At 38.4% G+C, this 27514-nt stretch overlaps 1 protein-coding gene across 1 annotated transcript; it reads right to left on the minus strand.

Annotated features, from left to right (window-relative positions):
* Window positions 1-1652: 1652 nt before the first annotated feature.
* HDAC2 (histone deacetylase 2) lies at window positions 1653-26038 on the minus strand. The gene is made up of 14 exons (XM_075498592.1): window positions 25842-26038; window positions 18339-18451; window positions 17751-17868; window positions 16726-16800; window positions 16278-16416; window positions 14059-14200; window positions 10218-10310; window positions 9976-10084; window positions 8347-8487; window positions 6329-6437; window positions 4055-4185; window positions 3020-3175; window positions 2218-2275; window positions 1653-2010 (listed from the first exon to the last, which is right to left on the minus strand). Exons 1-14 carry the CDS (start codon window positions 25891-25893, stop codon window positions 1980-1982), a joined length of 1467 nt encoding a protein of 488 aa, XP_075354707.1. The 5' UTR covers window positions 25894-26038; the 3' UTR covers window positions 1653-1979.
* Window positions 26039-27514: the final 1476 nt, after the last annotated feature.

Raw genomic sequence — 27514 nt, forward strand, 5'->3', positions numbered from 1 at the left:
CTGTATTTCAGTCCACTAATTCTACTCACACACTTAGTCTTCATTCCCAACAGAACCAGCAATTAATCCACAAACTATTTAAAATTAACAGCATCTTAAACTACAGAGAGTTGCCATCTTCTTGCTAAACATCAGTCAAAAAGGTAACAACCAGCCTTGAAGCAGGCAATGAAGAATTCATACTACTCTTCGTAAAACTGAACTGTAAGGCTTTTCTATAGCCATATATAGGAACGGGTTTAGCATAGTATTTAAACCACTGGGCAAGTTTACTATTAAGATTATTATGCAAATATCGATTAGGGAAGCACTGGTCAGCTTGACTGAACTGCAGCAAAAAAATTAAATCTGGTTTTTCAATACAGAGTCGGACAAACCCTAATGGCAGTCTTACGGGTACTTTCCTGGAAGGAAGAACACACACAGTACTAGTACACAAGTGTTGAAAAATCCCACTGTATTTCTCCCTGAACCTTTAAGAATCTAATCCTTACTAAGTTTACCCAAGAGTCCAAATGTCGAAATGGAAGAGAAGAGTCCAAGATGAAACATTCAGTAAGATTAAAGTAAGGTTTAAAAAAAAAAAATATATATATACACACACACATATACTAAAAAGGCATTAAGAAAACAAAACTCTTCCCCTCCTACATATTCAAGTAGTCCTAGTTTTAGTAAAAGTTATTCTCATTGGAAAAAAGTCAAATTAGTCAACACATGACAGGCCTTCAGAAGAGCTTTCAGTGAATATACCATTTGGACAAAACAAATGCACAAATAATTCAAACTAGTGCACTGGAATTTTAATGTGGATGAATCAATTAGACCATAGACCAGAATCCCAGAATTTTATGGAAAGGAGAGAAAATAGGTTAAAAAGAAGTAGTAAGATTAATTTTTATTTAAAAAACAAAAAAAAAAGATTAGGTAGCAATGCAGTTCTGCAAAATTCTGTGCTCACTGCTCTGAAATCTTGATACCAAAGCTTGTGCATTTCATTAAGTGTCAACCTGTAAGACAACTGTTGTAGATTGAGAAAGAAAAAAAGCAATGTGTGCACTCAGGTCTCTGTTTCAGTTCAGGCACCAGAACTAACTAATGAATCAAGAAGAAAGGCAATAAAAACCTTTCTTTTTAAGGGGAACAAAGTTTTATGTTGCTCATAGTTGTAAAAAATCAAAATAGGTTATAAGTTAAATCCAAACTTTCGCTTCCTATCTTGCAAGCTTTGAAAGACAGCCATATACAAATTTCCTGAACAGCAAATGAATCAGTCTTTTGGGAGGATGCTGATGGTGGAAAAGCTTCTTGGACAGTACAAGGCGTGCGACTGCAGAGTTTTAAACCTTTACCTTAAAACACAAGTTCATACAACCACCTTATTCCAACATCTCTTCACCCATTTATTCAGCCTGTTCAAATCTCACGTACTCACATTCCAGTACATTTGTTTGCACCCCATGCAGAAGCCACTGAAATGCGTGGAGTCGATGAAAGCAACACAGTTCAACTTGTGTGTTCACCAGCTGTCCACTTAAATCCACTAGCTACTCATAGATAAATGTAAGTCTGCTTAATTTATATAGTTTTTCCTCTCTGTAGGTCAATGATGGACAAAAGACAACCAAGTACAATTTTTTTTTTTAATAAAGATAAAATTACAAAAAAGGTAAAATCAGCTCAGGAAAAGGCAAATTACTTTAATAGATCAGTTTAGACATTTAACATAATAACTCACATCCATTTTTAAATACTATTACATAAAGCATGGTGAAGAAAGGAATTTCTGCCTCATAATTAGAAAACTCACAATACAACTTGCCAAAAACCAGAACAAAGCCGTTTGAAAATAAATACGGTCCATGCCAAATAGTACAAAATGAAATCAGCAGTCTCTCTCAATACGAAAACTTTTCTTCTTTTAGGTATTCTCCAACTCTAGAATTATGTTCTGCAACTGATGATAGGCTATCTTTTGTTCAAGGATTGCTGAGCTGTTCTGATTTTGCTCTGTACAAAGGCAAAAATAAATTGTTTCATTTTTTCAATTAACTGTTTTAGAAACGCTATTTTGAATTACTACTGTCATGAGTCTAAAATATTTAGTATTATGAGAAATTGAAAGGGATCTCTACAGAAATCAATACTTTATAATATTTTAAATTAATAAACACTCTTCAAAAACGTGACATTCATTATTAATTAATTAGGGTTTACCCTTTGGCGTCTGTCTTTTCACCACTGCTGTCCTTGGATTTATCCTCCTCCTTAACATCTGAAAAATAACAAGATTTTAAATATACCAAAAGATGCAAGAAAACCTTAAAAGACTTCAGAAGAAAAAAGCATGACCAACTTGTATTTTTTTGTATATACTCCTAGCCAGACTGAACTAGCTTTTAAAAGAAGTCACTGGTTACATATTAACATACAGTGTTAAATGCATCCATCCAAAGGAGTGATCTGGGCGCAATGCCAAGCGATTCAAAATACCTCAAGGCAAGCCTCTCTTGACTGGCCATAATGATGGTATACAGTAATCAGACGTGGATTTCCCCTGAGCTCCATGTGGTAGTCTTGTAGCCCTAAGATGTAGTCTGTTCTTGGAAAAGTCAAAAGTCCTTGGAATTACACTAACCCCAGAACCCTATCCAGCTTCTGTTTCAGAGAAAACTAGTTGGCTCACCTCACAAAAAACAAACAGGAACAAACTCTTTGTCTAAGGTATTTAAAGCAAGAACCTTTTTTATCCCTGTTTTCATTAAGCTATACAAATCCCTGGCTCTAAGATTTCAAGCTTGTGGGGAAGCAACAATAACCCTTGGCTGAAAATACTATTCTAGCGTGAATAACTCTATCTTGAAACTGAGTAATTTAAAATAGATGCTTTAAATATGATGGAAAAAATAAATCATCATCTCAACAGCTAATTAACTGTTAACAGAAAACGTATCTTTCTCCTGGCAGAACTGACATTTGCAGTTCTAAAATACAGGATGAAATCACGCCAGAGTCCTACCTGCTTTTTTGTCCTCCGTCTCTTTTTTGTCTTCCTCTATCCTGGCTTTCTTTGCTCCTTTCTTATGATCTGCAACATTTCGTCGTCCACCTTCTCCTTCATCTTCAGAATCTGAAAATTCTTCATCACAGGCTATGCGCTTATCAGATGCTCGAACTAGGATTTAGAGTTATGAAATTAATTGAGCATAAAGTCAACTACAATAGGCCTAATAAAAAAGAACTATCAAATTAAGAATGAGTAATAACATACTATAATCATTTAATCCTGATGAACTAAATTATGGATAAAAATACAATTTTTCAAGGTACTCTGGGACTCTCACAATGACTTCTGAAAATAGCTTTACAGAGACACAGGGGGAGGGTGGGAGTATTCTAACATGTATCAAATGAATTTCAAATACTGGAAACTAAATCACAGCAGAAAATATTAGGGTTTCAACCGTTCAGAAAATGGACAGTGCACCAATAAGAGGTTATAAAATTACTCCAATCACCATCAAAAAAGGTTAAATGTAGCAGGAAACTTAGCTATAGCTGAAGAACAACTCGTTGCCCATACAAAGGCTAACGGTTATAAAGTGGAGGGCAGTGTTGCAAGTATGGAAAACCTCTCTCACAACAACAACAAAAAGAAAGATTTTTTTGAAAACACAGTATCTCACTTTACATCAATTGGGAACTTTTTTTTTGTGAATAGCAAAAGACAGAAGCTAAGACCTGTATTCCTTTAGTTACAATTTATCTGAGACTTCTGGAGTATCTATTTTAGATTTGAAATAGCCAGACTGTTTCATAAGATGCAAAAAAACACGTTCCTTCCACTCTTCTTTAGACCCCTTTAACAGGTTCAGATTTGTGGAGAGATACTGCCTTAAGAACAGCAAAACTGGCAGATCAGTGGCAAATTTTTTTACTCAGGAAACAAAACTGCCAATCTTCCAGTACTGCACTACTAGGACTAAGGTTCTGAACAATTAAATCTGAAAAGACTCTACTTCGACATACTCTATCATGAAAAGGTATCTCTTACTAGAAATGCGTTTGTCTGGATCTTCTCCATCCTCATCTCCACTATCTTCATGAACAGCATCTTCAGGAATGGCCTGCATCTGTACACCAGGTGCATGAGGTAACATGCGCAAGTTTTCAAATAAGCGTTGCCTGGAAGTAACAGACAAGGAAAATTATTACTACACAGAAGTAGTATTTCCATGGATTTTGTATTTAATTCTGAAAACTCTGCATTCAAAGTTAACCTGCTTTGCTTTAGAGTCATTGTTTCATTTAAAAAAAAAAAAAAAAGCCATGCCAAGTTCAGAAAGCTTTTCATCCCTAACAGCTCGTTAGTATCCACAGTGTACTTGAACATCATTTTCTTTGAACTTTTTAAACACTTATTTCAATCAACTTCAATCTTCAATTCCCCACAGGGTCAGCACAAGTACTGCCCACTTGGGCTGAACTGAGTGACAGTATTACTTCGTTTCTAATAAGCTAGAGTATCAAGTAGGATAATAAACTATCTTCTAGTTTCTTAGAAAGAAAGCCAGACACTTAAAGCATGAAGACTTCAACACCATGTGCGGCAATGACTTCAGGGTCAAAAAGCAATCCATCCGGATAAGATTCCTTATCAGCTGTTTCAGGAAGAACAGAGAGAAGTTCTCTCCTGTCTAAGCGACCTGATGCAATGGACCCCACACTCCAAAGCGCCACGTGCAGGAAGAGGAAGGACACTGGACTCCTCTTGGGACTTAAAACTATTGTTCCAAAGAAGTCCAAGTAGAGAGAAAGGTGTGGCAAGCGTCAAATATTAGCACTTGTAACAATTATCTCAGTATCCTTCTGCCCGATTTGAACAGCTAAATGGCAACTGGTGCTTTTTTTGAATCCTTATGGCCTCTGCCTCTGTTCAAATCACAAGGCCTGGCAAACTAGTTCTGCCAATCCAGGGAGTCCCCTAAAGTTAGGTCTCTCTGAAAGCATACAACTAAGCGCAGAAGGATTCTCTGAAATGATGGGTCATTGCTTTTCTTGTGGGTGCTAGTACGAGGATGTGAGATTGTACCTCTGTCAATAGAACACATGCAATCTGTGCCCAGGAATGTGTTAAAGAGCAAGCAAGTTTTACAGCCTACTCACACCATGACAGCTCAACAATACACAATATACAGCAAGCTGCCTGGCAGATCACCAGCTGGAGCACTATTACTACAGAGAAATTCTGTAGAATTACATCAATGAAAAATAGGTGGGTTTTTTCCCCCTTGCACATTATTAAAAACTAGAACCCTTTCATTTGATTTATGAACCCTTTCATTTATATTTGTGTTATGAACACCAATCACAGTCTATACACCAACCACTTCAAAAATTAGTATTTTAACTACTGTGGTGAATTTTGCCATTTGACAGTTTTACATGTTATAGCAGTACTGACAAACTTATACAGCTACTTTCACATCTTTACTCAGCTATTTTTAGTAACCAAAAGAATTCCTGTGCACTGTTAACAGCCTGTTAAACTTGGGACAGGGGTGGGGGTTTATTCTTTTAAACCCAGAGCAGGGACAAGCCTCAGTAAGCAAAGAGTACTTCAGGCTAACTAATTATCTCTTACCAGTTGAGTACAGAATTGATTGTACACATGCATTACTCCATCCCTGAAGTAAAATATTTGTTTACAATCAAACCTTCAGGATGTGAGGAGGAATAAACTAAGTATCAGAAATGGCACAGGCTAAAAGCTCATACCCACTATAGCTTGGCAATGAGCACTTCTCAAACCTTGTGGACTTGTCAAACCACAGTCACTCAATTGCCTGCACACATTACTATCTTTACACAGTTTGGATGTCCGAGCTCACATGTGACTTTTTATTTTCACAGCTGACAGCTACAAAGAATGACAATCTCAGTTCATGTTTAGACACAGAGCTGAGAATTAGAAATCGTAATCATCACAGCATACCAGCTTCTTTCCTGACAGGATAAACTTTCTACAAAATTAGAATGGGAAGCCAAGTAAAACAGTCATCTCTGGTTGCTGGAAAAAGGAAAAATCCAAGCTGGGTCTTAAATTTTCGTATTTATAGTCACAGGACTTCATAAGCATGCATACTGTTGTAGGAACAGACTTTTTAAAAGTACCTCTTCTGACAGAAATCGAAAATATGTCAAATCTATTCGGTACTTATTTTTAGTGTGTAACAAAGAAAGGTGTACAGTTTTCAAAACTGCCTAACAATTAAACCTCTGGAGAAATGTGATCCACGTGACCTACTTCATAGATAATACTACTTACTTGATCTTCTCCATATATTCTGGTGTATTCTGATTAGTCATATTCGAAGGACTAATATGAAGCTTGAAGTCTGGTCCAAAATACTCAAAGTAGTCATTGTATGGCAACTCTATAAACCAAAACACAAAAGACAACTTAGTGACCTAAAAATGATTTTAAACATTTTAAATACAACAGCAGTTTTGACAGGATTTCAGTTAGAGAACTATCAAACCTGAAGTATTCAGGTAAGCAATAATACTTAAGTACTGCCTGAACTGTTTAGCGTTTTTCCTCTGAATTATTCAACAGATGGACTTAAATTTGTTGGCAAAATGCAAAGAGCAAGAGAAAGTTGTACTGTAATCATGTTAGAAGATATACTGGCACAACATAAGTAACAAATTTGCTAAAATAATTAAAAACGCTACTTCTGCAGAAAAGAGATCAACTGATGATTTATTACAGCTGTTCTCAAAGTTAGTTCAGTTTGAAAGGTTTAAGTGAGCCATTCAAAATATTCCTTCAGTAAAACATGTAATACATATTATTAGGCTGAAGATCACAGCTAGTTCAATATCCATGGTAAGCACTGTACAGTGGGTCAGTGACGCCCATGTCTGTCCATTCCCCCCTGCCCATTCCCCTGCTTTTTGTACTTTCACATATAATGGTCCCCTAACTGGAACATCTAATCCCCAAAATGAAGTCAATGAAGACTTCGTATCCATGAAAACGGTAGTATTTTATATTGAATATGACTGTATCTTCCCAGATTAAGTTACAGAAATCTAACACACCTATAACCCTTAAGAAATAAGACACTGAAATCCACTTCTAATTGAACCCTTTGTTTTGTTTCTTCATTTGTAATCTTGTTAGGTGGATAGAAAGGAGACAGGAAGATTAACTTGCTATTGCAACATTTAGAAATGCACTGTTCTTTCTCAGAACAGATTAAAGATGACAGGGACCCATGAAGTTGAGAGGAATGTTTTAAAAAAAAAAATCCAAAAAACTTCATATATATCCATTGAATGGGACATGTTAATGGAAAAAAAGTCCCGAGATAAGGAAATGCTAGTCTCTTCAAAAGCTTTGGCTGACAAAGACTGTATATTGACATACGAGATGGAAAATACACGTCTTGAAAGGTACTGTCCAAATATTCTTTTCTCACTGACAGCAGCATTCCACTGAAGTCACATGGAAACACTATGAATCCAGCAAGAGATACACGAATAGCAAAAGGTTATCAGCAAAAGTTGCAGTCCAACATGCAGTCCAACATTGGCAGTTAAACTGCCAATGACTGACGTGCAACAAACCAGTCCAAATACCAATTTTATAAGAAGGCATTCCAAAAACATGTCCAGAATTGTATTTGGCCAGAAGTAAAGGGAGCGCAAGATCTTTAGGGATGTTCCTCAGATAAATTACTTCACTATTCAACTATTCGAAAGAAGTCTACTATTGCTTTTTTATTTTAATTTTGTTTTTTTTTTTAAGACAGCTTGTATAGTCAGAAGTGAGTCAAATGGAAGAGTGGAAGTCAACATACTTTCACAGTTACTTTTAAGTCATAGATACAATAAAGAAACAGTTATGTTTTACTATGTGAAATGGACACTTGCATACTCATTAATTTCTTGTGAATACCATGTCTGTGGTGCCCAATTTACACAGGTCTACACTGTTACAATCAAAACGCAGTATATATTTTATCATACTAATGACATTCATATTAAAAATAGTTACAAATAAGGTTCCATAATTTTTACATGGTTTGAATTTTCCAAAAATGATCCAATCATATAAAGCTTCTGCTGAGGCATAAAAAAAAGCCACAACTGCCTAAGTTTTAGTGCATAAGGTACTGAAAATGTATTGGCTAAATCCTAACAATAGCTTTCTACATAGTTTATTCTAAACTGATGCATTACAGTTAGCTATAGAAATATTTGCTATCTGCTCACTTAAACCCTCCCATGATTATTTCTTAATAAAATATTAAAAAAAATTTGGGTATTAATATTTACCATTAGGAATTTCACAATCTAAGGCAACAGCAGTTTCATACGTCCAGCATCGAGCAACATTACGAATAGTATATCCTCCTCCTCCTAACATCAGCAATGGCAAGTTAAAAGTCTTTACAACTTCCACACATTTAGCATGACCTGTCAAACACAAAGAGAATTGACAATATGTGCAAAATATCTATTAGACAGAAAAATGTATAATGAACTATTTAATCAGACATATGCAGTAACACTTATCAAGTGAGAACTGAATTGATTCAAGTAAAACAGAACTGTCTCCCCCAAAAGCTAAGCACAACCTCACAAGAAATCAAGATCTACAGATAAGAAGTGTACATTGAACATTATCCACCCCAGTCTTCAGAGACTTTGCATGATGGTCTATTGCTGCTGTTCTGAAATGCTCTTCCAATGTTTAATGTTTTGTCTTTTCATAACTGATGTCAATACACAGTGACAAATCTGGGGACAATTTCTCAGTCAAATGCAAAGCCGGAAGAAGGGAAAACAGCAAATCAGTACTCGGTCCTTTCTACTTCTAAATTTGAACCTGTATTAGAGGTTGCTAAGTCTTGCTTACAGAGTGAACTGGTGCCAAGACAGTACACACTCCAGGGAGATACAGCATACTGAAAGGCATCTGTAGGAGGCAGCAGCTCTCTTGGTTTCCAAGATATGTAAGATGGAAAAAAATCTGAGCTGTATGGGCAACTGAAGTAGCTTTGCCACCTGGTGCAAATCAAGAAAAGAACCCTGAAACACTTCAGACCCGACAGATACTATACTGCATTTTGTTGCCTACAAAACTCTAATTGCCTCATTAAGAAAACACAAAACCAAGAAAACCCAGAAAATGAATGATTCAAACAGGCTGGATTCAAGGCTTAGCAAAAGTTCATACATTTAACATTTTATCACTTAAATAAATAATAAATAATTATTATTAATACTAAAAATAGTACAATAAAAATAATAATATAACAAAAATAATATAATAATAAAAATAATAATAAGGTTTGCTAAATTAACATCTCATCCCAATTTTGAGAATCACGCTTTTGGGTAGAAATGTAAGTAATACTAAAATAAATTAATTCTAAAAAAGTTAATAAAAATGAATGTTAACATAAGGCTCAGTATAACAAACACCACTATAAATTTAACAATGCAGTAAGTATTCTCATTTCAGTAATACCTATTTTACGCCCAACAAGGTGTTTGATGTTTAGTATCTGTCGTCCTACTAAGTGAACCACTAGTTTTGTTATTTGCCCATCATAGTAAGCGTTGCAGTAGGACGACTGTTGTCGTCCTGTCATTCCAGAACACTGCTTTAAAGCTACAGAAAGCCTGTGCATAGAAGAAAGGGAATCACTTGAGTGGCTAGGAAGAACATGGAAAACCAAGCTTCTTAACTTTTTTAGATGGAGAGAAAGAAAGAGGCAACTTCTGGGTTTCTTTTGGCCATCCCTGTATAGCAAAGAAAGAGGTGATTAATCATAGTAATGAACAAAATCTTTGTGACTCCAGTCCTCATCATGCAAGTGTCTTGAAAAATAGTATGAAGGACAGAAGTTTCTATTAAATAAAAAGTTACAGACCACAAACAAACACTTTTCTGCTTACCTTTAACAGTAAGATTAAAGCATCCCAGTCTGTCACCGGACAGTGAATCTGCTCCACACTGTAATACCACAGCACTGGGCTGGTACATCTCCATTACTTTGGATATAATCTATAATCAATATAAAACAGCAAGTTGTTAATTCACATTATGAAAATAAATCCACAAAGTGAAACTAGTATTTTTCCAGAGAGCTTAAGAAAAAAAAAAAAAGAAAAAAAGAAAAAAAAGAAAAAATACTCACTGGTTTGAATATCTGTCCATACGATTCATCATCTATACCATCCCTCATTGGAAAGTTGACAGCATAGTATTTGCCTTTTCCAGCACCAATGTCCTAGAAGCAAAGATGATAAATGCTTTATTACAAACATAGAAGCACATGATGGTATAATGGAAAAAAGTCTACACAAGTCTGCTGAACTATTTTGTACCATTATTCACGTCTGCGAGGGGAAAAGAGGCAAAGTACCTTACTTGATTCCCATTCTCCCATAAAATCATTTTGGAGTCTAGAAATTGTACACCAAGACTAAATTTGCAGTAAGTACACTTGATTTTTTAATTCAAAGATTTAAGACAAAAAGACAAAACATAACTGATCAGTTTAGCCAGGTAAAAATAGTTAAGCAAAAAAACAAGCAACAAAACTGAGAAGAGCAAGGTGATATGCATGTTTTCCATGCTGTACAGAAGATTTGGATTTAAGAAGGTTTTTAAAACCCTATTCTTTGCTCCAAACATAGGATGAAGGACTAGCTGCAGCAAAAGGAAGAAAAAAAAAAAAAAAAAAAAAATCAAACAGAGGCCACTTATAGGTGCCCTTGAAGAGGCTTTTTAAACCAAAAAAATGAACTTGCAGGTTATTCTCAGTTCCATCAGGTGACAAGGCAGGAACTGTAGTAGTCTATCTTACCAGGTTTCCTGGACAACATATGTATTAAAAGAAAAAACTCTTTGAAAAAATATCGAGTTAATAAACCCTGAATCCATCCACTTCTGTTTTGATGATCAGCTCAAAATCTAAAGATCCCTGCTTGCCACACATTCCCATTTCTTCCCTTTAGCTCATCACCAAGACAGACAGAAACTAATCCAGTTTACAGAGCAGTTTTCTGCCATGAATAAGGGTACAACGGGGAAGACAGTAAGATTTAACCCATTCAGTTTGGCTGTAAACTATTATCAAACAGCAGCTCTGCAGAAAGAGCACACTTCAGGTCCAACATCCTTGAAGACCTACGAGTCATCAGCAGGATGGCCGAGCGATACAAATACTAAACTTCTCAACACTAGCTATTGAAATAGTCCCAGACTTTTTCCTCTTCCTGAACAAAGCCCCCTTAGCAGTGAATGCAACAGTAATGTGTCACTTCCAGTAACTATCTTTTATTGGGGGGGAGGATGAGGACAGGGACAAATGTCCCAATGCAGCATAGGCACAATGTTTACAGTTGACTTTTTTTTTTCTTCCAGCACATTATTAACATTTCATACTATTGCAAGATTAGTGACACTGAAGACCCCTGCTGAATTCAACTCTGGCTGATTTGGAGCATGACAGTTATCCAGAATACCCCAAAGTGAATCACCTAGGCTTTCAGATGCTGATTTTTCTGAGGTGATAGCACCTTGCTTTCCAGATTAAAAAAATAAAATAAAATTCATTAAATCTATCTCATCTTAAAACATAGCAAAGCCAAATGTTCACACAATTTCCCACTAAACAGGATAATTGCTTTCCAGCCTGAGCTAGTCAACTGATGTTTTTCTGCATTGGTTATAAACACTAAAGAAACAATATAGCTTTCTGGTCGTTGCCCGTTCATCAACAGATCAAATTTCCTCACAGAACCTAGGCCTCTACACACACAACAGAACCTAGGCCTCTACACAGCACTACAGTCTGAACTGATCTATCTATGTATATACAAGACAAGATTAGTGCTATCATCTAAGATGTGCAGAAAGTCAAATAACTTACTAAGGACACTGGAAGTTCAGACTGCACAATACCTTCAGTAGAAAATGGATGAATGCAGCTGAACTAGACAACTTCCATGAGATTCAACTACATTGATGGAGCTGCAATCACAAAATCATCAGCTGATGCATGACTTGTTCCTGCATCAAATAAGCATAACCTGATCAGCAAACTAGACCAACTAACTAAAGAATTCCAGAAACAAGCTTGAATGGAGCCCACTAACAAAAAGAAAGATAAGATTTGGCTGTTAAGTTGATGCAAATAACCAGCAACAGCAGATTAAGTTGAGCAGAAGCAAGGAGCACAATACTGGTCTCCAGAAGAAACATTGACTTTTCAGAGAATTAGTTCTCCCTTTAGTTCAATTAGCTTTGCAAGCTCTGGAGATAGGAAAAAGCTAATGTTTTTTTTTCCTATGGGGATGTAATAATTGCAATAAAGCCTGCTGAAGTCTGTATGCAGACAATGCTCATTTCAAAATACTAGCTAGCAGCACAGAATAAAAGTTACCATGCCTGAGGTACTGTTTGTCACTGACACTGTGCTAAGAAAATCCCAATAACATACAATATTCTTCTATTTATTTCAACTGTGTATCTTTAAATTCTTTGTTCTGGGTGTGGTGAGGTGAAGAATCCATAAACTTCTCTGTCAACGGGAAGTGCTGTTTCTAAAAAGCCAAGATATCTAACCCTTTAAAAAAATTTCTAGCCAAATTCAGCAACAACAGCTTGTCATTATAAACATCCTGGTCTGAGCTGCTTTTTGTTTGAAGCACCACTACCACCTTGTGGCCAGTCAAGTTAAACCACATGGATAAAAACAATGCCTAATCTGATTTCTACCTAAATCAATTTAGAACGCAGCTTAACAAAATCTAACAACCATAATAACATTCAGCTCCAACAACCACACCGAAATGAACGCTTAGCACCCCACTGATTTAAAGCTCAACTTTCATTTACTCTTGTGTCCTCTGGGTATCATCAGCACACTGGGGAGCACACATTCCAGGAATATTAGCAGAAACATATCTGCATCTCTTGAATCAATTTAAGGATAGTAGGAAAGCAGTGAATTTTTTCCCAACCCAGCATTTCTGTAGGTCAACTTTTTAGAAATGTTTACAATTCTTAAAAAAATTACTAACTGTATGTACAAACTAATGTACAAAGTTGCTAATACCAGAGGACTTATCCTGGGAGTGTTTCTGATAAAAACAGGTTTAATTTAAGAGTTTGAAGCTAGGAATATATTAATCCTAATGCTTGAAATATTCTTTCGATTTGTGAAGTGGAACAATTTCCTGTTCTAATGGACAAGTCTAACATGAGGAATTACTAACTTACTTAAAATTCATATGAAGGGCCAAGAAAATTGGCTTCTATTTTCAGCTTTGCCAGACATTCTACAACAGCTTAAATGATAATTCTTCACAGGCAAATGCTCCCTCCTTCAAGCTAGCTGTAAGGCTTAGTACACAATTGTCTGTGGGGCATGCTAAAGTTCTTCAGCAGTGAGCATCATGAGAACTCGAAACACACTTATGACATAAGAAATATTCCAAAAATAAGCCAACTATATTACTATGCAAATAGTACATAGTAAATTCAAGTTGCAACAGAAGCTTTGTGACTATTAAAGCTCTGACATAAAGTTATTCTAAGATTTGAAATAAGTTTTGAAGCCATGTGATCTCCAGACAGCTACTTTTCACTGTATGTGCAGAATTGAAATGTACAGATAATCATTATAAATATACCACATTGTCTTCCTAGAGACAATTCCAAAATCTGAGTGAACTAAACGTAATTATATATTTGAACTAAAATTTCAGACAATCTATCCAGAAGTGAAGGTGTTGATTTTGTGTGGAAGTGAATAATTTACTTCCTCACTATCCTGTGGTGTTTTTTTTTTTTTCCCCCCCTAAGGTTCTTCAACAAAGCTATCACTCTAGACTAACATTTTCTGAAAACTTACTGCTGTATGTTATTACTGGACATAGTAATTGTAACTTAGTACTAAAACAGTATCTACAAGGAAGAGAATAAGAGGGAATTTATCATCTAATGAAATTTCATATGTTCAACCTTACCCTAAGGTCCCCTGTGCCAGGAAAATATTCACCATACTTATGGAATGATACTGTCATGACACGATCTGTGGTATAAAATGCTTCTTCAACACCATCACCGTGATGGATATCAATATCAATATACAACACTCTTTGGTGATACCTAAAAAGAAAATAATGTATGAGAAATCATCATCATCTGTTATGTTCATAATATACTGATACTTATCAAGCAAAAACCTAACAAAAAGCCCCCAGCCAAACACTAAAATCCAAGACTATGATCATTTTGATGACATATGGTCACTTTGGTTGAAGTGACCATATGCTCTTAGAATTCTCAGTACAGTTTGGGTAATAATGAAAATAAGTTTATCTTCATCAAAATAAGTAATTTAAGTATGTAATGTATTTAGTATTTACCCCAAGTTGTCTCACTTCATAGAAGCTATACCTTGTGTTTCTGTTCACACCACTTTCTGTTGTTCACATCTGCTGAATTCTCCCCTTTCACAGGGCATTTCTTTCTTCCTTCTCAGTAATTATCAACACAGTCTGCACTAAAACATCTCTTAGTGCACGCGTCAAACAGCACAGTGCCAGGAGCAGGAATAACCCATGTTCCATAAGCCCGCAAAAAATAAATTTAAATACTCACTTTCCATCGACTTTACTTCTTCACCTCTGCAACTTGTAAAGATAGGCACATTCTTATTTCCAAGTGTATCACACTTACTATTAGCATGAAATTATTACACTACTGCTTAGTATTTCCTTAAATACTGAGAGTTTCAGATCAGTTTATTTGAGATGGATAAAGAAACCAGTTGTTTGAAGCCTCAGAGCATTGGAAACAACAGTAAGTATCCTTTAAATTCTATGTTGTTCAGTAAAGAACGAAGACTATCAACATCAGAAGACGCATTTTCATCATGCTTTGCATAGTGCTATAGAATGTGAGTCTGAGCAGCCATAATTTCAGGTGGGCTAAAATTTTTTTGCTTAACAAGACACTGAACAGGACAGTTTCCTATGGTTACATAGCCCATAACTATTGGAAAGTTTCCTTCCTTCACATGCACATTAAGCTAAAAAATTCAAGACTGGACCACAGAAAATCATATCACTTTTCTTAGACTGCAGAGACAGATCCTGAATACGTGCTGTACATTGAAATGAATGTCTTAATATGTTAATATTAACTATTTGTTAGTGTCTTTAGAAACTTTTTCCATCTTCAAAAAACACTTCCAGATTACAGCTGCTTCCCCTATCTCTCACCAGCAGACTCAGCTGCTCCATTCACAAGAGTCAAATACCTAGAATATTTTTTGTAAAAAATGGGATTTGTGTGTTCTTAGAAGGGATACAGTCCCCTGAAGCAGTACAAGTAACAGTCAGGATTTAAAATTTTAGTGAAGCATTACTGCTTGAAGTTAATTATATGATCACTTTTTCATTACTCCTCTCATTTTTTATTTTGGAGTCACAGCAGCACAGCTGTTATTTCATTATTTATTCATAACAGCCATATTAATTCATGTAACAATCCAAGGAAGCTCAGCGCATGATCTTCCCTGAATATTCCTGTTTGGTTTAGTAACGACTCAAATGACAGGAAGCAAGCAGGCATATTGAGAAACCAAATGGGTATATGATTGTGAGCATAATGACTGCCCTAAGGGGTCAGGGCAGTGATCCATCTAGCCCACTATTCTGTCCCCGTGAGTAGCAACAGGAGATTAACATTCACAGAAAGCATGTAAGCCTGTCCATTTTCTGAAGTCTGCTATCCTAGTACTTCCCCACCAGCTAGAATTATAGCATATGGCATTTTACAGGGTACATCATTGCTTGGATCTTTAACATCCATTTACAGACCTCTTGTCCATGATTATGTCTAATCTCTTTTTTGAATCTGTTGTTGCTGTCTGCTTCCTTCAGCCTCCTGTAGCAGCAAGTTCCAGAAGTTCACTATCCTCTGTGTAAAGAAGTACGTCTAAATATCCGTTTTAAACCTATCCCCTGTTAGTTATCTTTTCAGCTTGCCTGTATTTTAGTTTGAACTTCTTGCTGAAGCCAAAGTGGGCAGAGCTTGGAGTTTTCTTAATTGAAACTGTCTGAGTTCAACATGGGCAATGAAAACTCACTGAAATAATAATTACAATCCATATCTTCAAACATTGAAATACCCGAATTTGACATTTTCTATAATTTTATCTTGTTCCCATCAAACTTACTTCAGTAACTCAAGAATGGCAAGCACGATATCATTGACATAACAGAAACCAGACGCCTCCGATTTCTTGGCATGGTGAAGTCCTCCAGCCCAATTAACAGCCATGTCTGTTTGTTGTCTGTTCAATTTTACCGCCCCAGCTGTAAAAAAAAAAAAAAAAATTACACAAAAATGAAAGGAAATGCAGTCAGAAACTTCTGAATGCCTTTAAATCTGTCACATTAAATACTATCTTTTTTTTAAATAAGTTGATCCTAGATCTGATCTCTTACCAATACTGAGATACAGACTGTCAAATATGAGATTTGTCAAGTAAATGATATACGATTATTATTTATTAAAAAAAAAATCTTATATTTGCTTCAGTTTTAAATATGCTATCAAAGTTTTAAGTTGCTGACATAAACATAATAAAGCTACAAAATAGCTGGCAAACAACCTATACTTACCAACAGAGCCTCCAGTTGACAGCTGACAAAACTCAAACAGGCCATCAAATACAGGACAATCTTCTCCAACATTAACTGTGTAAGAAATGTATTACTTTTCAAAAACACCATTCCAACAGCATTGCTATATGCATGGATAACACAGATGCAATGCATAGTTCATTCAGCATTTTAACTACTCCCCCCCCCCCCCGTCTCATTTTTGTCAGGCTAAATTTTAAACACCGAAAACAATGTAAAGTCTTTATAATCCAAGATGACTCCAAACTGTTGTCTTTTTTTCTTTTTAATTTCCACGGGAAGCCTTTTCTCCTTGTTAACAAGAAATTAGTTAGATCATTTTTAGATTTTTGAAGAAGTGCTGATTAACATAGGTCATGTTAAGAAATGCACAGTTACTTGGAGAAATAATGGCATCATAAAGAGGTCACAATACTGCCTTTTAAATTGATATAACAGCTGTCAACCTGCATTCCTAACAGTACTTTCAGCCTATTCCTATAATTAAAGAAATAAATTAACAGAAAGGGTGAGCAGTGAATAATGTACAATTTTTACTATCTCCCTCCAACAGGAATGAATAACTCCTTTTTCTTGACTTAAATACATTTTCACACATTGATTTTTACTTCTCTACTCTTCTAAAAGTCGTTCTTTTTCAGAAAGATTTTGCATTAGAACAGATTTTAAGACACTTTTGCAAACAGCTCACAACTACAGATTAATCTGTGCATTAAGCCTACAGAAAGTATTATTTCACATCTAGAATACACCCTGTGAAAGGGGAGGCAAAAATCCTTCCATACGCTTAAAGAACATTTTTGCCAACATGGCTGCTTTTAATAGAAAAGTCCCCAAATTAGTGTAGCTAAAGGCAGGCACATATTATTCTTGTTACAGTATTTCTCTAGCCCACTCACACCATTAAGCCATGTTCATACCTCTGTATTGGTGAATATTTAGTTTTAAACAATGCTAACCATCAAAGCACATACACATAGATTTAGCCTAATGTTCACACTTACATCTCTGCATTTGCTTGCTGTACTCAGACATATTGTCAGGCCTTATTGATCGAAGAAATTTGATGTATTCATCACTATGGTACTTGGTCATTTCCTCAGCAGTAGCTTTGTGGGGTCGCTGATAACAAGAGCAAGTTATAGAAATAATCAGTGCTCTGCAAAATCAGCTAACAATTGGCTAAAACAGACAACTCGAAAGAAATCTAATCTACTTTGAAGGGAGAACAGTGAAACTGATCGTAGTGCTGTTTTACATAAAGCAAGGACTACTCCATTGTTAGTATACAACTTGAATAATTCTTTGTGCAGTTACCCCAATTTCCCCCCCAACACCCTACCTCCCCTGTCATAAAAATACTGGTGAAAAATCTCTACTGGGGATCTACCTCACTTCTTCCAGACATGAACAACAATCTGCAGTCCTCACCAGTTATAAGATACTGCTTCATTTCTCAGTAAGAGAGCTCCAAATACACTATTTAAGTATTTTCTATTTCCACTTCTCTCCATTTATTTGTGTGAGAATACTTGAAGCCCTTTAAAAATACCTTAACATGCTTCAGTGCACATTCTATTGCTTATACTCACATAAATTTCCATTTTTCTGTACAAGCCATAATTTAGCAGCAAGTTGTGGGTCATTCGGATCCTGTGAGGTTTCATTGGATGCCCTTGTCCATAGTAATAGTTTCCGATATCACCTGTCAATATTACACAAATGAATAGCTATTCATATTACAAAACAACTTTCCATTGCTACTTAAAAGAAACATTACAAAAAAAAACATTACCAAAACATTACAAAAAAAAAAAAAGACCACTGTCTATTTCAAAAAGGCCATGAGGAAAATAAACTGCCCATAAAAGGTTGTATGTCGGAAGCAGAGGGCAAAAAGGAGGCCAAATCTAACACCTTTACTACAAGCAGACAGTAGTGGGGGAGCAAAGATGCCTACAAGAAGTGGTTTCAAATCAAGAGTGAAGAAAATAGTGGGAAGGAACTGAAGACTAAAGTAATGGGAAACAAAACTGGAATTAAGAGGGGAGTAGAAACTACTGATGACATAGCCACATTATACCACAACAGAGGCTGTAGTAAAACCTACCATTTTGCAGGTGCTGATTTTAAGATACCATCCTCAGCCTGCCCTTAACTACTAACCCTAGCAGTTACCTTCCAGAAGTTAGCTTCAGATCCATTGCTGCAACCACATGCACAAACATTCCTCAGCTACCTGCTGCTAGGGATCCACAGAACCTTGTAATCCAGATCAGCCTGGCTCTGTCAAATTGGAGAGCGACTAGACACACAATTAAGATAAATTTGACACTCTCTTCCAAGAAAAGAATGGCTCCTATCATGGGCTAGTTACGTTTTCTCCCCAGCTCAGGTACTGTTAGAACATACACACCTCCACTTTGAACACTGACATTCCCAAAACACAAACAATTTTAAATAGAACTAGTAGTCCATATGTTTCTGGAACCACAGACAAGCCTAAAAAGTATTTCCAGTTGTCAATGGCTTTCAGCTGGAGAATTCCGTAACAACTCTTCGCAATAGTACCTCTTTTCTTTTTGACCAAATTTCCTGGTAGGATTAGTGAACTTTACCTCCTTGAAAGTTTTACTTTTCTTTCCCATCCTCCAACATGCTCTGCCTTGTCCACTGGGAATGAAAGAAATACTATTTTCACCATGTCATACTATTTTACAAATTTTCGTAGTCAGAGGTAAGAAGAAGCACTGATACAAAACAGCTTTAGTTTCACCTCTTCAACATGAGCTCCAGCTCAGGAGGAAAGCAAAGTATCAGCTTGCAGTAGCATCACCAACTACCAAGAAAGCATTACAGTAAGATTATAAGTCTCAAAGCATTCTAAAATCCAGCTTTCATTCAGCTTTCAAAGTGACAAGGAGAGAGTAAGGACACTTAGGAAAACAGATATAACCTAAAGTAATGTAAGATGAAGTTATCTAAAAAAAAAACCAATTGCTCGACACCTAGCTCTTAGCCATCCCACAACAATGGAAAATACCAAGTTTTAGCATTAAGAACTTTGAAGAACCTAGACCTACTCCTTACTCAGGTATTTAACTGGAAGATTAGCACTTCTTGTCAGTTACTAAGACCTGGAGTCTTGCAGATACTTATTGCAAGCCTGCACTTTTGGTCACATGCAGGTCAAGAGCAAAAGGTATTAAGAGAGTGTAACCACACCCCTTCCCGCCAGCAAAAACATTTCCAAGCATTTTACAAAACAGTACCTTACAAATTTGGTGTTTAGGAAAGATCTATCACAGTTCTTTGAAACTAACGACTGGAAGATGGAAATTTACTAGCCCTACTTTGTTTTACGAAGTTACTGTTAAGTCCCAGATTTACAAGGCTTCAAGCGAGGAAGAGCTTAAAATTTTGAAATTTTTAAGACAATAGTGACTTTCAATAACATGATGCTTTTGAGGAAACTTCATTCCAAATGCATTTGTGGCTTAAAGAATGTGTATGTATTTCATACCTTTTTTTTTTTTTAACAGGTCATTTCAATTTTAACTACTTCAGCTTGTATAGTCATTATCACTGACATTTTACTCAAAATGCTGATGGATAAGGAAGCAGACAATTAAGACTGATTTTCTATCTTATGTAAAATGTGAGATTTGTCATTTTCCCTTATGTAAAAGAAAAAAAAAAAAAACCATTAACAAGCTTCCCAAATATACTTGCAACATATCCTTCAATATATTGCAATTAATCAAACAGATTCAAAATTAAGCATATTCTACATACCATACACTGCAGTGCACACTAAAAAAAAAAAAACAATCAATAAATTAAGCATAACTTTTAACTTTCACTTTATTTTTTACCAGAAAGAACTTCTAAAAGAATTGGCAAGTTGATAAATTTAATGGGAGCTTATTTAATCAAATAGAAGAGCTGTGGGTGAGTATCTGGCAGAAGCATATTGATCCTTCCATATTAGAGATCAGCAGTAATGACTAACAACAGATATCAATATAATACACTTTAGCAACAGGCAATACCATTTACATCTTTCAGGTCTTAGCATCACCAACAAAAAAGGGTTTTGGCATTAGCCTCATTAAAAAAAATTCAAACATAGGGACAAAAAGCCCATTAAGTTTCAAGGGGCTGTTGCAATGTTGGCAGGGGTGGGGAAGGAAAAGGTATGCAAGAGGTTCCTCTTCCTGCATTAGCACCTTGATTTCCAGCCAACATCACATCACAAAGGGGACCCATCTTGGAGACATCATCCTGTGGCGAAGGCAAAGGTGTCAAAAGTTTCTCCCCCTTTACCCAGTGAAAGAAAAGGTGCCCTTCCTGGTACAAACACTTTAGCTCCTGAAACCTACGTATCTCTTCTTTATATATCACAGCCTTGCTGGAGTACTCCGAGGAGAAAAGCAAGGTGTATCAAGAGCTAGTGTGTGCAGGGATGGGACACCTCTCCCACTGATGGAGCTGAAAAGCTCTACACTTAGTGCCAGACTAACTCCGACTAGAGTATGTGTATATATGAGAAATGGGTACAGTGAGGCCAAGCGCACAAGAATAGTGTTGCAGATCATATGCAACTTGCCAATACAACTTGCCGATACAAAGGTAAAAATCATACAGAAGTGTTACCAGCATATTTTATATCACTTACCAGTGCAGGTGCACATGGAAAGTGCAAAAGAAAAGAACGCAACTGAAAGAGGAAGCAGAGGGGAAAAAATGCAAAGTAGTATATGCAGAAAGTTGGCAAATCTAATAATCTTTCACAGCAAGGCTTCAAAGACTGGAATTTACTGTTTTATACCAATAAAAATTATCAGCTAAATGGCTCCCATTGAGAAGTAACAACATAATCTCTGAAAAGTTGATTCCTTAACTAAAACAAGATGAATCAAGTGCCAATTTAATGCTAGTACAAGTTTACTGTCCTGCACTGTCCACCACATGATGCAAAATGTGATACCAACAAATGACCAGAAGACCTACCTGAAAATTAAGTTGTTACATACACTGGCATGTTCTAGGTTCAAATATATATATATATTTTTTTTAAATTACTTCTCAATTCATACAAGTTACTCCCCTAAATTCTGAAGAAAGATATCAAATAAAAATAAACCCACATGATTCCTTTGATGAGCATAAATTTTAGACACTCACTTCTCTATCCAAGACTTCAGCAAGGTCTACAGATGTTAAATATTCTAATACATAGAAAAATACAAGAGGCTACATGCCCTAAAGGAACTTCAATTATGTCTCACAAACACACAACTGAGTAACAAAAGCTGCTATGTCCCCCCAAAAAAGCACATTAGTCTCTCTAGTTACTAAGATATATAGAAAACCAACACCTTTAAACTAACCCATTGCAAAACAGTCTTAACAGCCTGAACAGAGGCAAGATATGACATTTGTCTTCCTTGATACTTTGTAACTTGTAAGTTACATTGCTTTGTAACTTTGATACAGATAAATTGTTATGCACCCTGACCGCATCTCTGCCCATTTTAAGTATGGTTACCATGAAATCATGAGGTATTTGAGAACTGCACTAAGTGCAGAAACCTAACTGCTACAATGGAAACCACATGAAAAAAAAAAATCTTAATAGCGGTAGTTACATTCGGATTGACTTCTGCAATACTAACGGGTGAACTCTACGTAAAGATGAACGTAAAAAAAGATCATCAATGCCTGATCAATCCAACAAACAGCTATTCAAACAGGCCTAAAATTACTGCACTAGCATCTGAAGGGTTGGGAGTTCTGTTCTGTTTTTAGAAATTAAGCAGACAGCAGAAGACTAGCACAGTTCTGACTTTTGAGCCCTGAGCAGAGGTTGGACACCACCGCCGTGTTTGGAAGCCACTGCACAAAGCATTGATGAATTTCCGTGAAACACTCTTCAGTTAAAGCTTACATCTGCAGATAAGATGAACTTAAACTAGAAGCACTAACGTACTTAAACAATGTCTGAATATAGTAGCATTCTGCCCTATTAAAACAGGTTTAGTCTCGTCTTTATGGGTGGAACCAACCACATTCTGATGCAGATCTCTCAAATTTTCATGAAGGTAGAGCCTTTTGAACACCCGCATTAAATTATGCACAACAAGCAATCTAAACAATACTGCTAGTGCACTGGCATAGAATAAATACACTTATTAACTGTAGCCATGCTAGTTGCTGCGTGATTCTCTAGAACTGTGCTTTGCTGTACAGGAGCACAGAGTTGGAAAGACCATCTGGGTCTTGTCCTCATTGCTGTGGGCAACTGTACTACACGTACCTATTTTGGAAGAGGCCACTGAACTACCTGAGCCACATATGCTGCAAGACCATGGCAACAACCTGAAGACACATGGTAACAGACTAAAATAAAAGCTACAATATCCTTCCATATCTAGCATGGTTCTAAGCAGTCTGAGCAACAGGCATCACTAAGCTATGGCCATATATATATATTAAGACTAGAAGCATTTATTAAAAATATTTCAGATAAGACAACTAAAGTATCTTAATTTGTACATTTTTAGTTCTTCCCATAGTATACTGGCTCAAATTTAAATAAAATACCTGACCTGAGCACGATCACAAACAATGCAAATTCTGCAAACTGGATGTGGCTGACAGTCTGTTACAAACAAACTGCAGAAAATGAAATCAAGCCTCTTCTACCCAAAGTTTATTGATTCTGGGTACAGTGTGAAAGCTATTAAAACTGTTAATTATCAGAAAACATTAACAGCAATACACTCCAAGAAAACTTGGTGACAGGCTAATTTAGAAAAGCAACTTTAGATGACAATCACATTGAGCTTCACAAAAAGCATGTAGGAATTTATTGCATCTCAAAGGATACACACATATGCTTCTAGTACTTTTCAACTATGCTTCTCGTACTTTTTAGTGTATACTTTTAAAGAAACAGAGCGAAAGTATGTGTGGAGGTACAATTATGACAAAAAATGGTCATTTACTTCCGTTATGACATGCTTGGAGATATACCACTACCTCAGTAGTATGCTTGAGATATCTTTGTATTTTTTGGTTTTGAGTTATTTAAGGCTTCGAACATTCCACTCGCTTTGATTCAAGACTTTGCTGGTACAACACAGTTACAAAATACTCAGATTTGCCACATGAACCACAAATTAGCATTAGAAATATTTACTGCAGTTATAAACTCTAAAATTTCTTCTAATAACTCTATTTCCAAACAAAGTGTAAAATAACTGCTGGCTTTGGCAATTAAAAAAAAAAAAAAAGGACATCAAAAAACATTCCAAAGCTGTTCATTTCTGTCACAGAGAAAGCATTTTTTAAAATCATTTTTACAACAGATATTCCTTTCTCTACATTATTAGTAACTGCATGTATCCTAGTCTACGTATTCAAGAGCTACAACCGCTTTTAAGTCGCCACTATCCTGCCACCTCAAAACTTCCTTCTCCAGTTTCTCCCCCCTCTTCACTAGTATAGCTTTTTGGCTGTTAAGGGAGCCTGACAGTAGCACCACCAAGTACCAAAATCCAGGGATCACAGAAAAACTGAAGATATTGGTACCTAGTAAACTACAGCCACCTAACTTTATATTAAAAAAAAAAGAGAGGAAAAAAGCATATTGATTAAAAAAACCCAAACCATGCAAACATTTGCAGAGAGAAGCTATCACTGCAGTCTTCCTTTCAACAAGGCAAAAAGTGATTCCTCTTCCCTACGAAAAGTAAGATCCCTGCCTCACCAAAATTATCCCTAACAGGGGCCTCCTTTCCCCTTTAGGCTGAACAAAGAACCAGAGGCAGCAACAAAGAGAAGGGGGCGGCAACCACCACTCTGCCTCCTTTAGTGTGGTAAAAAAACCAAGACAGGCCCCACAAGACCTGCCATCTCTAAAGAATGGCAGATTTGCGACAACAGCAGACACCTTTGATATCTTAGTGGGTTTAGCCATTCATCTTAATTTCCAAAATGGTGAAAACACCAAAGCTCTACGGCAAAACAGCCCCAACCTCTGTTTCCTGGCTACTACCAATACCAGTCTCAGACACCAACTTAAAGGACTGTTACAATAGGAGGCAATTTAAAAAAAAAATCAAATCTCTTCACTAATCTGACCAACGAGTTTATTCTTCCAGTACAAAAAAGGAAAAACAAATGCAAAGTCAAGAAAAAAATGAAAAGTTCTTGCTGCTGTGGCCAAAGAACCACAAACAAGTTGCTGCAAATATCTGAAACTAAACACAAGCTTTATGTACTTTTTGACGTGACTGACAATGCAGATCACAAGTCACTGTGTCTTCATCAGGCAAGTGTGCAAACTTAGAAGGCCTCCAAGCAACTCAAATTTCACTATTATTAAACACCTACGCATGCAACTTCTGTGTTTTGCTGGAGGAGAGGTCGGGGGAAGCCAAACCTCCACTCTGATCCATGTTCGTTTGGGGTGGAGGGGCAGAGTCCCCTGCCCCCTCCGCACAGCAGATCTTGTATGAAAGCCAGAGGAAGGGGAAGGCCTCGGCGCAAGAATCACCAGGTGCCGAAGCTACACATGGCCTAGACTTTTTTTGCAGGGGAGGAGCCAGACTCGGCAGCGACTCCAACGCCTCTATGCTTAGCGGATGAAGGGGAGTGTCTCAACTTTTCTTCTTTTTTGGGGGGGTTAGTGGGGGGGGAACACACACACAATAGACACAGCATTCACCGCCGGGCCCGGCAGCCGCTCCGCGGCAGGCCAGGCAGCTCCCCGACCCGCACCTCGTCTGGCTCCAACCCCCCCACCCCACCACCAGCCACGCCGCCCCTTCCCCCTCGCCCGGCGGCCCCCGGGGCTCAGCCCCGCGGCGGGGCGCGAGTGCGCAGGGCCGATGGCGGGAGCGGGGCGCGGGGGCGCAGGTGGAGGCGGCGGGGACCCCCGGCCGGGGTCTCCATGCAGCCGAAAGGGTCTCGTTCCGCGGGGGAGTGGGCGCCCATAATGGCGGGGGACGGGGGCAGGCCGCCCTAGGCGGCCGTTAGCGGGGCTCCCCCCACTCACATACACGCACTCCCGCGCCGACCCCGCTCACCGTCATAATAGTAGCAGACTTTCTTCTTGCCGCCGCCCTGACTGTACGCCATAGGGCCGCCGCGCCGGGGCCGAGCCGGGGCCGGGGGGAGGGAGCGGGAGGCCGAGGCGAGCGCCGAGCCGGCACGGAGGGAGGGAGGGGGCGGGAGAAGGCAGACGCGGGAGAGCGGGAACTCGCGACGCCGGGGCACGGGCAGCGCGAGCGGGCCCGACCATCGGCAGCGGGAGGGGGGAGCAAGCGGGACGCGCCCAATCTGCCGCCGCCGGGGGAGGCGAGGGAGAGAAGGAGGCGGAGAGGACGCACGCGGGCGAGCGCGGGCTCTCGCCTGGTTGTCCCTGCTCTTGCCGCTTAGTCACACGCACAGTCAGGGAAGGAGCCAGCGGGGAGTCCTCATAAGCGAATGCTTGGAGGAAGCTCTTTCCTCGTTCACCCCCACGCCGCGCAGTGGTACGGTCCTCCGGCGGGCGACGAGCTCTGTCCCCGCCCCTCAGCGGAGCCCTCTTGCGCATGCGCGGAGGGGCCGCCCCCTCCAGCCGGGTGCGGGACCGGCACGGCATGGCGGCTGCGGGACAGGGGCGTCCCTCGGTAGGGGCCGTGGTGGGGAGCAGGAAACCCCGACTTCACCGGCCGGCCCCCGTGCCCGGAAAGCAGTGGGCCCTTCCCCTGCTCAGCGCGGGAGTAAGTTACGGCGACTCCCCTCAGCCTCCCCCTTGGGACCGGCCGGGGCCGCCCCGCCCGTGACCGGGGAGCGCTTCCCGCCGCCTTTGGGCTGGTACCTCACCGTCGGCCCGTCTCCCCGCGACAGGAGTACGGGGCAGGTGCAGATGCTCGATAGGCCGGTGTGGTGGGGGTGGTATTTCGTGTGCCCCCCCCCCCCCCAAGTGAGAAGTCACGCAGTCTGTTGTTTTCCACAGCAAAAAGGGTTTCTGTTGGAGTTTTTTTGTTTGTTTTTTTCAGTACTGGAGTTACGTACTAGTTTGGGTTTTTTTTTTTCCTCCTTCTGTTAACTATTAATAAAGGCCTGAAGGTTTACGGAAGAGCTGCCATTTTACCCTTAAACAAGAGCTCAGCAGCTCCCCGCTCACCCGTCCACTGTGTACCTGAGGCAACCGGTGGCTGCAGCCAGGCTCCATGCTGGTGCAGAGCTAGGAGCACTCCTGACAGTACGTGGGCCCTGTTGACACTGTTGCTGCTCAGTATCCCTATTCTAGAAGTTCAAAGCATACTTCACAGTATGCATAGCAATTACTTCTTCCAAAATGAAGGCATGCTATGCAAGATGAAAGTAGTTGGGGTTTTATACAAAGGGCTTGACATCTGAAATGAGTTTCACTTTAAGGTCTACCAGCAGTTTTCTCTGCCTGCCTCAGTTCAGCTACAAACACAGGAGGAGGAAATACAAAGTTAGCATGATCACATTTGTACTTACCCAGTAACTACAGCTTTCTTGTATTTGAATTTATATAGGGGTTCACACTCATTTGAATTTGAGGTCTGATATATCTGAGTCTGGGCATGTGTATCAGTTACACAAAAGATTACTGTTTCTTCAGCTGACACGAAAATCTAGTATTTAGGGACTTGCACTCATTGTAGAAGTCTTGACCAAGGTTTCTTGATTTATTGGAGACTCTAGAAGTACCTAGAAACCCTGATTGTTGCCACATGTACCT

The sequence above is a fragment of the Mycteria americana genome, chromosome 3 (genome assembly GCF_035582795.1).
Source record: "Mycteria americana isolate JAX WOST 10 ecotype Jacksonville Zoo and Gardens chromosome 3, USCA_MyAme_1.0, whole genome shotgun sequence".
Lineage (NCBI taxonomy): Eukaryota > Metazoa > Chordata > Aves > Ciconiiformes > Ciconiidae > Mycteria > Mycteria americana.

Bases quoted from the DNA above. Each gene is read 5' to 3' on its own strand.
- HDAC2 (XM_075498592.1), bottom strand. From the start codon at position 25,893: ATGGCGTACAGTCAGGGCGGCGGCAAGAAGAAAGTCTGCTACTATTAT. The intron at 14,201-16,277 runs GTAAGTTTGATG...TTTTCTTTTTAG, and splicing joins GCCATTCTTGAGTTACTGAA to GTATCACCAAAGAGTGTTGT. The intron at 2,276-3,019 runs GTAGGACTCTGG...GTTATTTTTCAG, and splicing joins GACGGAGGACAAAAAAGCAG to ATGTTAAGGAGGAGGATAAA.